Genomic DNA, 16,445 nt, shown 5'->3' with positions numbered 1-16,445 from the left:
CCTGATGCAAAGAACTGACTCAGAAAATACCCTGATGCTGGGAAAGATTGAAGGCAGGAGGAGAAGGAAACGACAGAGGATGAGATGGTTAGGTAGCATCACCAACTTGATGAACAAGAGTTCGAGCAAGCTCCGGGAGTTGGTGATGGACAGGGAAGCCTGGCGTGTTTACAGTCCACGGGGTCGCCAAGAGTCACACACGACTGAGCCACTGAACTGAACCGAGTGCGTTATGGTCACAAGGGTGGGTTCTCAACAGATGGAGCTGAAAAGCGGCTAGACTTGTAGGTGCTTTTGTTTTTAGGGGAAAAATGTGTCCTTATGGAAAGAGGATTTTAAATGTCTGATAAGAAAACATATGGGATCCAAGAGACGCAGGCTTGATCCCTCGATCAGGAAGATCCTCTGGAGTGGGAAATGGCAACCTGCTCCAATATACTTGCCTGGAAAATTTCATGGACAAAGAAGCCTGGCGGGCTACAGTCCACAGGGCCGCAGAGAGTTGGACACAACTGAGCGACTAAGCAGCAGCAAGAAAATATATGAGTTCCTTTACCACTGCAGACAGTCAACCACAGTAAGACTCGAGAGTAACGCAGATTGTTTAACACCTGTTGTAAGTGATCAGTAGACAAGAAACACCATTTCCACATTCAACGGTGGCAAACACAGAACATGTTAAACTATCTACAGAAAAGGACTTAATATGGACAAGACTGCAATGCTCATTTTCGAAAAAGCAAGGATCACAGGTTCACTCGAGTCCCCTAAGAGAGCTTAGTTTCCTACACGTGGTATCTTCGGTACAACCTGTTCTTTTCATTACCTATAAATCTCAGAAATCTCATTCCGACCCCTTAACTGCGTACCTAGACTCAACTCGAAAGCGGGCTGTGCGAATAAGCAACTGGAGGACAGTCAATCCCCAGAGAAAAGAGGAAAATCTCCTCCCAGTCATGATTGCAATGGAGATGCTAATTCTTTCTGGAAAGGAAAAGTGCTAGATGCTTAAATCAATAAATAAGCCACAGAGGCCCAGGCAAGGTTTTTTTTAATGAGCTACAATTCAAGGAGAATTATCATCTCACTGGCTGTTTCTACTTTCTTCCTCCCTAATGGGAAGGACCTCGGCCAAAGCCTGGCTTGAAACTTTACTCATAACAAAATATTGCCTACTCTGCTGAGGCCTGAGTGGAAGCAGCTTAGAGTGTACCGCCCACTCCCCAGGCGGAAGACCAAATGTTAAAACAATCGCCAGACACAGATATGCAGGCATTTAGTGTGGAGCACGTGGGAATGCTGGAGGGTTTAGATACCGTGAAAACTATTTTTCTTGAAGTTTTTCTTTTCGGGGGGGTGGAAGTGGGGGTGAAAAGTCTTAGAATATGGAGGGGGAGAGAGAGGACGGGTAGGAGAGAGAGGACTCGCAATGTTATAAGGAACATCATAGTTTCATACTTAGCAAAGGAAATGCATTTTTAAAGTGGAAACTATAGGAAAGACAGCCACACATTTCTGGCCAGAAGGGAGGAATTTATCTCCTGCTATCAGTGATTTTATAAGGGCATTTATGAACCTCAGGTACGGGTTTTGTATGCACACAGAAAGCTGGGATAGGTTTTAAAAGAAGAATCGTGATTGAACTACCTGAGACCTAACAAACCTGCTTCTACATCCTTCAAATGTTATGGACAGAGCTCTGTAAACAAAGTTCAAAATGAAGAACATCACTTTTGAGAAAATCAGCTGGTGCTCTCTCCAGTCAACGACATGCGTCTGAATTTACACTGACTGGAGAGAATGAAAGAGACCCAGGATTCTTCAGTGAATGGACTCATTCACCTGCCATCTCCACTTGGGTACTCCATTTGGGGCAGACACTGAGGTTGCTGAGGATCAGAAAATAAAGATCCCAGACTACAAGATTTGAGAGCTAGGATCTTCCCGATGAAGGGGCAGGACAAACCACTGAACTGTGGAAAAGAAACACTCTATTTCTAGGTATTTTGCCCACACAGTTGGTAAAATACTTAAAAAACCGGCTCATGTTTAACATCCAGCAGCCCCCATGCAATGGCCTGGCAGCTGTCACAGTTAAGTACAGGGTGGGGTCCCCATGGAAGGAGGGGTCCCCAGGGAGGGAGGGGTCCCCAGGGAGGGAGGATGGGAGGTGATCTGGCCCTTGTTCTTTCACTTTCAATGAACTGGGACACTCTGCGGTTAGTGTGAGGCGCCAAGAGGCTTTATAGATCACATTATGTTCTGCCCAAGAGTCTTCACAGTGCTCTGTGATGACACTGGGTGTCTGTGAAATCTCATGGGGCCTGGAGGCCCCATGGCTGTCTCATGGCAAAGTCCTAACGAGAGTGAGGTGTTTTTCTTTTTTATGAAAACTCACTTTCTTTCAATAAAGGCTTAATTCTTGAATTTGCTGGCCTTTTCCTGACAACAGCTAAGCAGCTGTCAGACTGGGCTACCCTGGCTGCCCTCGCTGCATCCGCTGTGTTTTAGGACGATGACGCTGGAGGCTGGATTGAGAAGGGCTGGGGGAGGTGAGAGGGAAAGCATGGTACAAGCAGCAGGCAGAGGACACCTCTGTAGGAAGCTGGATGCCTGGAACCGAGAAAGGAAAGGAGGACGGGGATGCAGGGTGGGATTCGCCAGCATCAGAGATGTAGCTAAACGCTGAGGCTTGGATAAGATCTCCGAGGGAAACCGGTAGAATGGGAAGAAAAAGGTGTCTAAGGCATCCCTCAGAACTCATCTTAAATGACAAAGGAAGAGGAAGAAGTGACGTGACACTGGACACGTCTGGTCTTCCTGACCCAGGAGTCAGGGGAGGAGGACTGGGTTGTCTCAAGCAGCCTCAGGAGGAAAGGGTGTTGTCGACCGGTTCCAAATGATGCCCAATGGCTAAGCAAGCCAAAAGCAATTAGGAACCCTTCAGTGACTTTATTATAGAAGTGGGCATAGGCAACCATGCCTGGGCAAAATCTGCCCTTTGAGTCCAGTGTGTTCCCTCCCTATGGAGATTTCACTGAGCCAGTGAGCAGTGGTGTGCTTGAGGGTTTCGGCCCTTTGCAACCCCAGGGACTGTAGCCTGGCAGGCTCCTCTGTCCATCTGTCCATGGGATTTCCCTGGCAAGAACACTGGAGTGGGTTGCCATTTCCTCCTCCAAGGGATCTTCCCGACCCTGGGGTCAAACCTCAAAGGGTCAATAAATAACCTTCCTTTTTCTCAAAAATTCATGTCTTACCTTATCATTTAACATACTTACTGCTCAACATATGAAGAGAGTATCAAAGACAGTCAGTTATGTCCCAAATGATAGAAAAGACAGTTAATCCCTCTTCAAGTTTACTTGATTCTCACATAAATTACGATGGATGATGAAAGGAAAATGGACCTCAAATCCAGTAATGGGCATACTCTGAAGGATTCATCCAGAAAAATTCCCTTTCTCACACCCTAGGAAGAAATAAAACTAAAAAGTAAGGCTGAGAAAGAGAGAGTGTGTGCTCACACCTGTGTGTGTGTATTTGTGATGAGAGATAATCTAACATGATAGAGACACAGAAGCATGTAGCACAAAACTGTGTAAGAGATCAAGTTATGGTTCCTGGATCCACAGGAAGTGAGCCTCGATTCAGAAGCAGAAGAGCCTTGTGATCTGTGCTTACTCTGTGTTATTAATGTGAACTGACGCATAACAGTGGGTAATTCAGCATTGCATTTCCTGCCACACTTGCGCTTTCTGATTCTGAACCTTGGGACGCACATTAACAGATTCCTGCATGCCACCTCCCTGGAATAACTCTCTGGCCTCAGCTGCCTCCTCTAAGAAGTTAAGAAACTGCACTTGATAGAGAGGAACTGAGGTGCAGAGGGAAGAGCCAGCAGCGGGGGTTTCAAGACCTGGATTCAAGTCCAGGCTGCGCTCTTGTCATCGATGACCAGGGTCAAGGCACTGCACCTAACACCTTATTTTCAGGGTTTAACGCTAATAAGAAAATACATGAAAAGGCTTTGAAAAATGAAATCTGTACAGAAGCGTAAGGTGTTCTATCATTACAGACTAACCGCGTGTGTGTGTGCTAAGTCGCCTCAGCTGTGTCCGACTCTTTGCAACTCTATGGACTGTGGCCCTGGGGCTCCTCTGTCCATGCGATTCTGCAGGCAAGAATACTGGAGTGGGTTGCCATGTCCTCCTCCAGGGGGTCTTCCCAACCCAAGGATCGAACCCAAGTCTCTTAAATCTCCTGCATTGGCAGGCGGGTTCGTTACCACTAGGGCCACTTGGGAAGACTCATAGACTATGCAAAGACCTACGCATTGGAGTATTCTAATTCTACACCCTTAGGAAGCATTTATGCTGGAAGAGTGAAACATGGAGTCAGGCTCTGCTGATGGTGTGGACAGGCAAGCAAGGACGATCCACAGGCAGACAGGAGGTGATGCCAGCGGCCTGTTCCCTGCAGAGACACAGCCTGGAGCCCTTGTCCTTTTGTGCAACACACGCCTTGAACCATCTGAGACTTTACATGCCCCCTCCGGATCTTATGCCAAGTTTCAATAGATTCACTGATCCTTTTCTCAACACTGCTAAATATAAATGGCCTGATTTGGCGGCTTTTCAAAAGTTCTATTCACCATCTTCTCTGGTGTTAATAAGTAACGCAATGATCAGGCAGAAGCAAGAGTGAGAAGAAAGGGAGCTGACATCCAAAGGTGTTTTTCAATCCATTAACAGTGAAAATAGAGAAATTCAGGGGCCTACATTATCTAGGTCACTTCATCACATGTTGCTCAATAGCCTGAGTATTTACTTGGCACAAGATCTGCAGCGCCCTGGAGTCAGTGGTATCTCCTCCACTCACCCATTACACAGGGCTAGGGTCAGGGGAGGGACTCACATCAATAGGCTGGAGTGTGAATCCACACAACTGACCAGGGTGGCCCCCATCCTGCCCTCTCGAAAGGGTAGACACATCCCTCCTGGAGAGTGAGCCTGCAAGGGTAGTGACAAGCTCAAAGCTCAGGGAAGAAATGGCTTCTTTTTCTTAGGAAGCTATCTGTGGGATTAGTAAGAGTGGGGATAAAAAAATGGTGAACTCAACCCAAGTCAAGTGTCTTGGACCTTGGTCCCTCTGATGTTCCCCAGCCCAAGCTGTTGGATACTTTGGGGTTTCAGAGATTATCAAACATTAAGAAATTTCTCTGGTGGTCCAGTGGTTAAAACTCTGTACTTCCAAAGCAGAGGGCACACGGGTCTGATTGCTGGTTGGGGAATGAAGTTCCCTTATGCTGTGGGGTATTTAAAAAAATGTTAAACTTGGAAGGTCGTTTTAAAGATTGGGTTTTGTGACTATCTGGAATAAGAGCTGACATGAGACAATGGCTAAAAATACTGGTTGTACTGCCACCGCTAATGTTTTAAAATTATATATCTATTTGCTCAGTCTCTTTACTTCTCTGAGCCTCAGTTTCCTATCTGTGATATGGGAAGAGTGAGAGTCCAGCCTAATAGGATGGCTGCAGAATCAACAAGGTAACATGAGTGAAGGACAATCCTGGTTCACTGTAACCCCGAACTCAATGATTATTCGATGTCCTTATTGCCATTACCATATGTTACTGGTTTAAAGAGCTGGAAGAAAAAAAGATCTGTCAACTGAGAATTCTATAACCAGCAAACCTGAACTTAAAAAAAAAAAAAGAGGGGGACAGACTTCCCTGGTGATCCAGTGGTTACGATTCCACCACAGGGAGCAGGGGCTCCATTTCTGGTTGGGGAATTAAGATCCCACATGCCATGCAGTGTAGCCAAAAAAAGGAAAAAAAGAGGGAAAATTTAATACACTGGCATATTAAAAACAGTAGAAGGAGTTCATTTGCCATTAGACCTGCTCTACAAGAAGTGGAAAGACACTAGTTAGTTAACTCCGAGCCATGTGAGGAAATACAGATTTCCAGAAAAGTCAGTATTCTTTTTTTTTGGTTTGAAACTACAGTTGTAATTTCCTACCTGATTTAAGACAAATGTATTAAAAGTTGTATTAAAAAAAAAAAGTATAGAAAAAAGAAAAAGCACTCATGTAAATGGCTAACCTAGTCCAGTTTAAAAGCTAACGTTTCCCCACCAATCTTGGGAAAAGAGTATTTTTTCAAGCTCTCCTATGTATAATACACATATATTTAGAATTTCCCAATTCACTTTTTAAAGCCTTTTGTAAGGCATGCAATGTACTGAATTTATAGTGGAAAATGACTCTGATAATTTAACTTTTGCTCAAAAAGCTTGGCCTACTTTGATCCTTCAAGTGTGAAAGACCTATATTTTTTCCTTTACTGTTAGTGCTAGTTTTGACAATCTCTGTGCTCAGAAGGAGAAACAAGATCCTCTGAGAAAAAACAAAATAAAACGGCTCTCTTCTTTCTGGGTTATTTCTTATACACGCAGCTGGGACTGACCGGATTCATTGCAGCTGGAGGCTGTTTTGCCGTCCTCCTCCAGCTGTGTCAGAAGAGGCTTTTCAGCCAGCAGAGCGTATGGGTGTGTGTTTCTATGTGCATGTGTGTGTGTGTGAGTAGAGGGTGGAGAGCACAGCCCTGAGGTGCCAGCCAGCCTCCCTATCCTGAAGAGAGGAACCACTCTGTCTCACAAATACTCATTACAGAACATTTCTTTCTGGCATCAGGGTGAACTCTCTGGGGTGAGAAAGAGGACATCTCTAAATGTAGGCCAATTCTCACGAGGCAGATGGCTGTCACCTCCTACATCAGGGTGTCATTCCACTCCAGGGTCCTGAGGAGCTGAGTAAAGGGCCTAAGTCTGGGTGCAGGAAGGAGGGCGATTCCTTAGCTCAGACCAAATATGTCATATCCAATGCTTTAGCTTACCAACAGCTGACACTCTACAGAGTGTGGCTAATCTGGACCAATGCCCAGACATTCCTCTCCTCCCATCATGTAAATGTAGAATGCATCTCAAAGCCCAAAAGTGATGCTCCAGAACGAAGCAGAAAATGTATTCTTAACTGTCAATGATGCACTCAGAAGGTGCATCGTTGACAATTAGCAATGAAGCTATAGCAAGGAAGCTATAAACGATAGCTTCCAAATACAGAAGTCCGCTCTGTTTTGTGCAGTTCTCTAAAAAGGCAAATCTCAATCCCTCACATTCTGGGTCCACAAAAGTTTTATATGTAATCAGTATGCAAAGCAAGGAGATCAAACCTGTCAATCTTAAAGGAAATCCACCCTGAATATTCACTGGAATGACTGATGCTGAAACTGAAGTTCCAATACTCTGGCCACCTGATGCGAAGAGCTGATTCACTGAAAAAGACCCTGATGCTAGGAAAGATGGAGGGCAAGAGGAGAAGGGGACAATAGGGGATGAGATGGTTGGATGGCATCACTGATTCAGTGGACATGAGTTTGAGCAAACTCTAGGAGATAGTGAAGGATGGGGAAGCCTGGTGTGCTGCAGTCCACGGGGTTGTAGAGTCAGACATGACTGAGCAACTGAACAACAACAATATTCAAAGAGTATCCTTAGATTGTCAGGTTGTTGATAGAGATGAAATCCATTTCTATTTAACTAACTTGATGTAAATATCCCTCAAAATCACAGGAAGGCATACTATTCCTAGAAAGAGTGATTGGTAAACCAGGAATTCCCAGGGGACGTGACCTGATGTGAAGAGGCTTCTGAGGGGACACAGGCATCAGGGAAGGAAGAGGTCCATAGCCGCAGAGTTGAGGACCAGATGGCAGGCCTGGACTGGCCAAAGCTGGACACACTCTCTCAGGGACATTTTCTCTTAGTTTTGTTTTTCATTTGGTTTCCTTGGCCTCCACGTATTGTTGGGAGACCTCACAGACAGACTGACTCTCTCCTTATACCCAGCCATACATTGGAAGCATGTGTGCTAGGCTTTAAATAAGGAACCCTGGGTCCTACATTTTTATTACCTCCTTACAAGCGATTGACCCACTGGCCTTTCCATCTCCACATCAAGGATCAACTGCACATCTGTATGGTGAAACTCGCCAGTGTCCTTCCTGACTCACCATCCGCCGCAGCCAAGCTATTACTGGGGATGTTAACAGGTGCCAAGTCCTGCGCTAAGCAAACTGACAGGATCACTGAATTCTCATAGCAGCCCCGAGAGGCCTGGAGTATTAAAATCCCTGTTCGACACATGAAGAGACAGGCTCAGAGAAGTTAAACAACAACGAAGGCTTGAATCCAGAGCTGTTTGCACCAAAGCCTGTTACATTGCTTCCCGAGAACACAAATGTTATCCAAGCGTTCCAAAGACAGTTCCTACTGGTTGCAGCAGGTCATGACTACTTCGAGGTCATCCCAAATTTGGAAGGCTACATGTAGTTTCAGAAGTGGTAAATAGGGCTCCAGTGTTACAGTCACCACCTTATCCCTAAAACCCTCACCCCTCTGCTTCTCGAAATGCCCTACCAGACGGCCAACAGGGCATCCTGTCCCATGTTAGGTACAAACAGGCAGGAAATAATTGCTTTTCAAAGATAATATTGCGTGACCTCACAGCTATACTCCTTTGCTCGTTCTTTTCTCCCCTTGATATTTGTCACTGTTCATAATGAGAAGTTAAACGGGCCATCATCTTAAAATGTACTTACAATGCACTATAATCTTAAAATACATTGTTGATGGCATTAGAAAACAAATACCAATCTACTGTAAAATGTATACTTTCACTGTTTTTCAGTGAAGGCTTTCGAGGTGTGCGATAAGGGTGGACACAGCCTGCCCCATTCAGGTCTCCCAGCACTAATCTGTGTCTGGATATTCTTTGCACCGTTATCAGTTGCTATCACCATGGTCTGCCGAGGGCCCGATGACCCTCTGAAACCAGGCCCGGCAATGGTCTGTGTTTTAGAAATAAAATATAGGAATGAAGTGAAATAAAAGTCGCTCAGTTGTGTCTGACTCTTTGCTACCCCGTGGACTGTAGCCTGTCAGGCTCCTCTGTCCATGGAGTCCTCCAGGCCAGAATACTGGAGTGGGTAGCCATTCCCTTTTCCAGGGGATCCTCCCAATCTAGGGATGAAACCCAGGTCTCCCTCACTGCAGGTGGATTCTTTGCTATCTGAGCCACCAGGGGAGTCCAAAATATAGGAATAGTGAAAAGTCAGATGTCAGGCAGAAGCACGGAGGTACACTAGCGGGAAGTGAGAGACAAGGGCAGTGCTAGCTGCTAGTGCAAAGAAAGGAAAGAAACAGCCTTTATTCCGTGGTGGGAGGGGAGCCTGCTATGTGTAAGCGGACCATGTAGAGGTGGCCAAACAAAGTTTAAGGACAATTATGGGAAAGCTCAGCAGTGGTCACAGGACTGGAAAATGTCAGTTTTCATTCCAATCCCAAAGAAAGGCAATGCCAAGAATGTTCAAACTACAATACAACTGTGCTCATTTCACATGCTAGCAAGGTAACGCTCAAAATCCTTCAAGCTAGGCTTTCGCAGTACATGAACCAAGAACTTCTAGATGCAGAAGCTGGATTTAGAAAAGTCAGAGGAAGCTTTGGCAGAGATCAAATTGCCAACATCCACTGGATCACAGAAAAAGCAAGACAATGCCAGCAAAACCTCTGTTTCTCCTTCACTGACTTCTCTGGCTTTGCTAAAACCTTTGACTGTGTGGATCACAACAAACTGTGGAAAATTCTTCAAAAGATGGGAATACCAGACCACTTACCTGCCTCCTGAGAAACCTGTATGTAGGTCAAAAAGTAACAGTTAGAACCAGACATGGAACAACGGACTGGTTCCAAATTGGGAACAGAGTACATCGAGGCTGTATGTTGTCACCCTGCTTATTTAACGTCTATGCAGAGTACATCATGCGAAATGCTGGGCTGGATGAATCGCAAGCTGGAATCAAGACAGCCAGGAGAAATAACAATCTCAGATATGCAGATGACATCACCCTAATGGTAGAAAGTGAAGAGGAACTAAAGAGCCTCTGGATGAGGAGAATGAAAATGCTAGCTGAGAACTCAACGTTCAAAAAACTAAGATCATGGCATCCAGTCACACCATTTCATGGCACATGGAAAGGGAAAAAGTGGTAACAATGGCAGAGTTTATTTTCTTGGCTCCAAAGGCACTGCGGACAGTTAACGGCAGCCATGAAAATAAAAGACGCTTGCTCCTTAGAATAAAAGCTATGATAAACTTAGAGTATTAAAAAGCAGAGACATTACTTTGTCAACAAAGGTCTGTATAGTTAAAATTATGGTTGTTCCAGTAGTCATATAGGGCTATGACAGCTGGACCATAAAGAAGGCTGAGCGCCAAAGAATGCATGCTGTTGAACTGTGACGCTGGAGAAGACTCTTGAGGACTGCCAGGAGACAGAACCAGTCCATCCTAAAGGAAATCAACCCTTAATATTCATTGGAAGGACTGATGCTGAAGCTGAAGCTCCAATACTTTGGTCACTTGATATGAAAAAGTGACTCACTGGAAAAGACCCTGATGCTGGGAACGATTAAGGGCAAAAGAAGAGGGTGACACAGGATGAGACAGTTGAATGGCATCACCGACTCAGTGGATATGAGTCTGAGCAAGCTCCATGATATAGGGAAGCCTGGCTTGCTATAGTACATGGGGTCGCAAAGAGACAAGACTTATCAACTGAACAAAAACAATGAAAAGCCTGGAATCTTTCTCGCCATATTTTTGGCTATAAAGTCCAAGCAATAAAAGCAATGAAAGTTGCCAGTCTCTAAGATTCACAGTGGTACTGCTATAAGTACCAAGGAATTAAAAAAAAACAACAAAAACAAAAACGTGTGTGCAATGTCAGCTTTTAAAGAGAACCTCCATAGATACAGGAAAATCAGAATGTTACCCAATTTCTAGATTATCAAGAGAGTAAAGCTTTGCAATCACGGTTCTCAAAGTTAGAATGAGCTTTATCCAAATAGTCAAGGTGATTTATTTCCATAATAAAAAAGTACTTTGAAAGATATCTTTGTTTTTCCAAAATACAGATACAACTAGCAAAACTATCTGTGACAGCTGTGAAAACACTGAATTGCCAATGAAGGCATTTTTCTCTTTTTCGTCACAGCTGTTCAGTTCAGGGCAAGTTTACTGTCCTCTTCCACTAAGCGTCCCAACCCAGAATTCTGGGCTTTAAAGTACAAAACACTGTCCCTGAATTTTCTTGAATAGCCTGCCACCATGTGGTGACCACTGAAAAATCACATAGTAATTGCAAGATCATGTTCCAGGACTGTTTTCGAAAAAGAAAGAACAAGATATATCAGATCCACTTGCCATTCAAACATTACATACATACATACATACATACATACACTTGCCATTCAAACATTACAACTCTCAGTCCAGATGCCTTGGCCCCTAGGACAGGACTACAACTTGCTAGTCTCCATCCTCACGTTGCAAAGCGAGGAACATGTATTTTCAGATTTTGGTTATTTAATGTGCTATCTAATGCACTTTTAATGTAAATTCACTTCGCTTGACATTTGTGGAATTCGTAGCCAGTTTTTGAAATTAAGAACTTTATGAAACTATTTCAGACAGTAAATCGTAAAAGAATTACAATTCTTTTACGCCTGGACACACTGCCCATTGCCCGGTTTAAGAACAGGTACGACCAACACAAGCGAAGGTCCCCTAGTCTCTTCTCCATCTACATCCACATGTTTGTCCTGCCGTGGTTTTCCTGAATTGGTTCAGTTTCTGCTCATTTCCTTCTTCTTTTCCTTTATATGTATGCAGCTCTAAACCGGTATACACGGTATTGACTTTAAATCTTATGCAAATGGGGTTAAATGAAATACATCCTTCTGCAACTTGCCTTATTCCAACGAATAATTTTAAAAAATTCTTTATTGATATTTATAGCTCTATGCTTCTTCAAAATTGTCTTGTTTCTGTCCTGATCTCCCATGTACATTTTAGAATCAATTTGGCAAATGCTACACAATAATATTATGTCAGGATTTTGATTCAAATATAGAGATTAATTTAGGAGAGAATCGTATCAATATCCTTAAGAGAGTGAGTCTTCTAATCCATGAAATGGTATCTCTGCTTTTAACTGAGTCTTCTTAATGGCATTTATAAAAATTATACAATTGCTTTCAAAAGGTCAGAAATAGCCTTTGTTAAATATATTCCTGCTGCTGCTGCTAAGTCGCTTCAGTCGTGTCCGACTCTGTGCGAGCCCACAGACGGCAGCCCACCAGGCTCCCCCATCCCTGGGATTCTCCAGGCAAGAACACTGGAGTGGGTTGCCATTTCCTTCTCCAATGCATGAAAGTGAAAAGGGAAAGTGAAGTTGCTCAGTCGTGTCCCACCCTCAGCGACCCTGTGGACTGCAGCCCACCAGGCTCCTCCATCCATGGGATTTTCCAGGCAAGAGTACTGGAGTGGGCTGCCATTGCCTTCTCCGAAATATATTCCTAGGTACCTTATATTCTCATTGTTATCATATGTTGTATTTCTTTAAAAATTAATTTTATAACTGTGGGGGGTGGTGTGTAGAAATGCAATCAGCTTTTGCCTGTCGATCTTATATCCAAGAACCCAGATGAACTCTTAGTAATTCTGATATCTATTTTTTTGGGTGTGTGAAGTAATTCTGATACCTTGATAGAGTCTTCTGTACCTTTTACATAAGTTTATTACTCAGGATTGAAGACATTTTGTGTTTTCCTTTCCCATCATCATTTTCTTTTTTCATATTACTGCATTGTCTAGGAATTCCCACACAGTGCCAGTTAGGAGTACTGATAACAGACACCTTTGTCTTTCCTAATTGAAAAAAAATGTTTCTAGGGAATTCTCTGGTGGTTCAGTTGTTAGGACTTGGTGCTTCCACTGCTGGTTTTGATCTCTGGTCAGAGAACTAAGAACTATTAATAAGAAGAAGCTGTGCAGTGCAGTCCCCCCAAAAAGTTTTTCGTATTTCACTGTTAAACGATATTTTCACTCTGTTTTTATAGACATTTTATCTGATTAAGGAATTTCTTTAAATTCCTAGTCTAAGATGACTTTTTAGAAAAATCTCATAATGATATTAGAATTTATCTAATAACTCTTCTGTATCCACTATGGTAAATGTATAGATTTTAATCTGATAATGTAATGAATTACATTAATACATTTTGATCGATATTAACCTTCTTTACAATCTCATGATAACCTCACCCTGGATTTTATTTTCTATTTTTCTAGTGGTAACGTCATCTATCTTCACAGGTGAAATTGGCCTGTAATTGTCCATTAGCATCTTGTCACTATCTGCATTGGGAACTCATGAGTTACAAAATGTTCTGTCTTCTCCTATCTTGTTTGACTGTGGTAGCTCATTTATAAAACTATTGTCTTTTTGTCTGCTTGTTTGATTTTTGTCTGTGAGACTGATTCAATGTCTTCAACGTTATATACTATTCAATTTTATGCGAATCCATTTTTACAAGTTTTCAGATTTATCAGCATAAAGTTGCTCATACTCACCTTTTTAAAAAAATAGTTATTGCTTCTGTGTTTATGTATCCTTGTTCATTCCTGACATTGCTGGTGTTCTCTTTTCCTATCAATCATATTGGCTAGTGATGTGTCTCTATTATTAGACTTTTCCAAGAACTGATTATGGCTTTGCAATAGAAATCTCTGTTCTTTGCTTTCATCCTTTGAGATTTTTCTGCTGTTCTTTCTCTAATCTCTTATATTAAAATGCCTGGTCTGTGCATTTCCAGTCCTCCTTTTCTAATATAAGCATTTGAAGATATGTTTCCAACATGAAAGATGCTTACCTTGCCTTGAAGCTGAGGTGTTTTCCACTGGGAGCTCATTGTCATGGACCCTTTTCTCTGGAACAGACATTGTAGGGTGGCTTCCAAAGACCCATGGGCTCCTATTACCAAGATCTTCTTTCCATCTAAGCTGACACCTACCCACCAAATGAAAATTCAGTATTATAATCAAAACATCAATGTCTTTGTCCCATACAGCTTTAATGCAAGGGGGGAAAAAGCCTTTAAAGTAGGATTTACTGGTGGGTGTTAAGGAGGGGACAGTGTCTGGGCTCTCAGGAGCGCAGGGCCCAACCTCACAGCTCTCTGGGACAAGCTGCTTTTCCGCTAAGTTTTCAACTTCATCCACATTAAACTTAGTAAATCCCCACTTCTGCGGATCTTCCCGCAGCCAGGGAACTTGAACTTCACCTGCTCCGTGTTCTGCAGCTTGGTGCGGATGGACATTATGACCTGGCCAATGTGGACTCTGGCCATTGTGCCCAGGCGCTTTCCAAAGGCACCATGCATACCTGTCTGGAGCCTAGACTGGGGACAGCATGCCAGACATGAATGTCCCCTGGAAAGGGCTGTCTCCAAATGGAAACTCACTCCAGTATTCTTGCCTGGAGAATTCTATGGACAGAGGAGCCCAGCGGGCTACAGTCGATGGGGTCACGAAGTCAGACACGACTGAGTGACTGACACTTTCACTTCAAGGTCCCTTAGGGCAACCCATGCAGGCAACAGGCTTCATAGACTACCCAGGAGCCTGCTGTTTGCAGCCACTGCACACCAGGACTCCCCATCGAAAATAGCATCGTCTGCTTAATTGGCTGCAAAAAAATAGCCTTTTAAAACTTGGCCCTCTGGGCACCAGACTTACAATGACTATAAGCCGTAATTTATTCTTTCTGTGCAAATTTTATGGTGGGGTGATACAGAATCATCATCTAATTATTCATATGATGGAAAGACACTGTCTATTCGGATTTTCTCAGAGATTTGAGGTTAATGACTATTGTCCTAAAGGTGTATCTTGAAATTTAGTCTTCTAACAAAGCTCTGGTATATATTTCAGAATTTTTGTTTACTCATTGCACATTTGGGCATAGGGAAGGGACACTGGTCTCTTTTTCACTCAAGCTAGTGCAAAGAAACATTAAGTTTATTAAATTTTTATGTATTCAGTTATAAAGTCCTTAAATATAGGAAAGACTCAGTAATAATTTACTTGTTAAATGTGATAACTAAGAAATTATTCATTTCTATATCACTGACATGAAAGGAGAGAAAGATGGAAATTAAATACTGATACTGAAAGCGATACTATTCACTGATAAATCCTAATCTAGGTTTCTATACCCTAAACCATATCTAACAGTCATTTAAACTATATATCTAACAGTCTATATCTAACAGTCATTTAAGCTTTAAATATAAATTGTATCTAGGTCTACACACTGACAGATTTGAGGAGCTGAAACTTGAAACGTCTTTCACGGTGGTTATTTTGAGAGTTTCATGAGAGACACTGAGAAAATGTTTAACACGTAATGTGTTAATGCGTTATTTAATGTTTAACAAGGTTAATCATTTACCTTTACCAATTTCTCTTTAAAATTATAATAGTCTTATTAGAAAATCTTCCATAGTCGTATGTATCTGATGAGAAACAAAAATAGCTGACACGGAATATCACTTCAGTGTTTCAATAAGAATCTTCCAGAAACAAATCTTTACTAAAACTCACGTGAATACCAAAAAACACAGAATAGAAACGTTTCTGAGGGAGCATTATACCTGACTTTTCAAGAAGTTCGATTACAGCTCTGGCCACAGGTGAAATAAAACACTCATGGGCGTCTCCTCGGACCAGCTTCCCCAGGTTGACATCCGTTAATCTGAATCCAAAAGCAAGAGAACAAGTGAGTTAAAACTTGGCCCAAACTCACTCATCTCTAAAGCACACGTATTAATCCCAAATAACAGCCAAGTCAATATTTGATAGAATGAAGTTTATTTTGTAAAGCAGGTCAGAAAAAATTAACTATAAAACTCTCTCTGCACTCGTTTGGGCCTCCCTCCCTCCCAGCTCTGCAGTGTGTACCTGCATGACACGTTAACCAGAGCTCCTCAAAGACAAGACTGCCTGCTCAACCAAAAAGATAACTTTTTAAAATTCCGACACTAGCCATGTAACTTCTTAAAAGAACAGTGTTGTTTCCCAGCTCTGTAGGGGTCCAGGGTGACTTGGGGTTCATCTGGACTATGGGGCTTCCCTGGTGGCTCAGATGTAAAGAATCAGCCTGCAATGCAGGAGACCCGGGTTCAGTCCTTGGCTCAGGAAGATCCTCTGGAGAAGGGCATGGCAACCCACTCCTGTATTCTTGCCTGGAGAATTCCAGGGCCAGAGGAGCCTGGTAGGGGGCTACAGTCCATGGGGTCTCAAAGAGTCAGACACAACTGAACAACTAACACTTTCACTTTCTTCTCATCGGGACTCTGCACCCTTAGCGAATTTTATGTAAAGCATCAGTGTGTCATTGTGATGTGTTATCCTTTCTCTCAACAATGTGTATGATTATGTGACTTCTATCCCTGTGACTATCTGACTTCTATCTA

The 16,445-nt window shown here is 42.9% G+C and overlaps 1 protein-coding gene and 1 non-coding gene across 2 annotated transcripts in view; both read right to left on the bottom strand.

Moving 5' to 3' along the window:
- MTHFD1L (methylenetetrahydrofolate dehydrogenase (NADP+ dependent) 1 like) overlaps positions 1 to 16,445 on the bottom strand; it is a 174,875-nt gene that overhangs the window by 146,822 nt on the left and 11,608 nt on the right. Inside the window, exons 6-7 of the mRNA XM_004011411.5 lie at positions 15,624 to 15,724; positions 13,842 to 13,978 (exon numbers count right to left, since the gene is read on the bottom strand). Of these exons, the coding sequence (XP_004011460.3) occupies positions 13,842 to 13,978; positions 15,624 to 15,724 (238 nt within the window). The remainder of the gene's footprint in view (positions 1 to 13,841; positions 13,979 to 15,623; positions 15,725 to 16,445) is intronic.
- Positions 14,528 to 14,662, bottom strand: LOC114116282 (small nucleolar RNA SNORA70). Its single transcript, XR_003590264.1, has one exon. It is a non-coding gene; the product is annotated as a small nucleolar RNA SNORA70 (small nucleolar RNA).

Source organism: Ovis aries, chromosome 8 (assembly GCF_016772045.2).
Source record: "Ovis aries strain OAR_USU_Benz2616 breed Rambouillet chromosome 8, ARS-UI_Ramb_v3.0, whole genome shotgun sequence".
Classification (NCBI taxonomy): Eukaryota; Metazoa; Chordata; class Mammalia; order Artiodactyla; family Bovidae; genus Ovis; species Ovis aries.
This window is presented reverse-complemented; position numbering and strand designations above follow the sequence as displayed.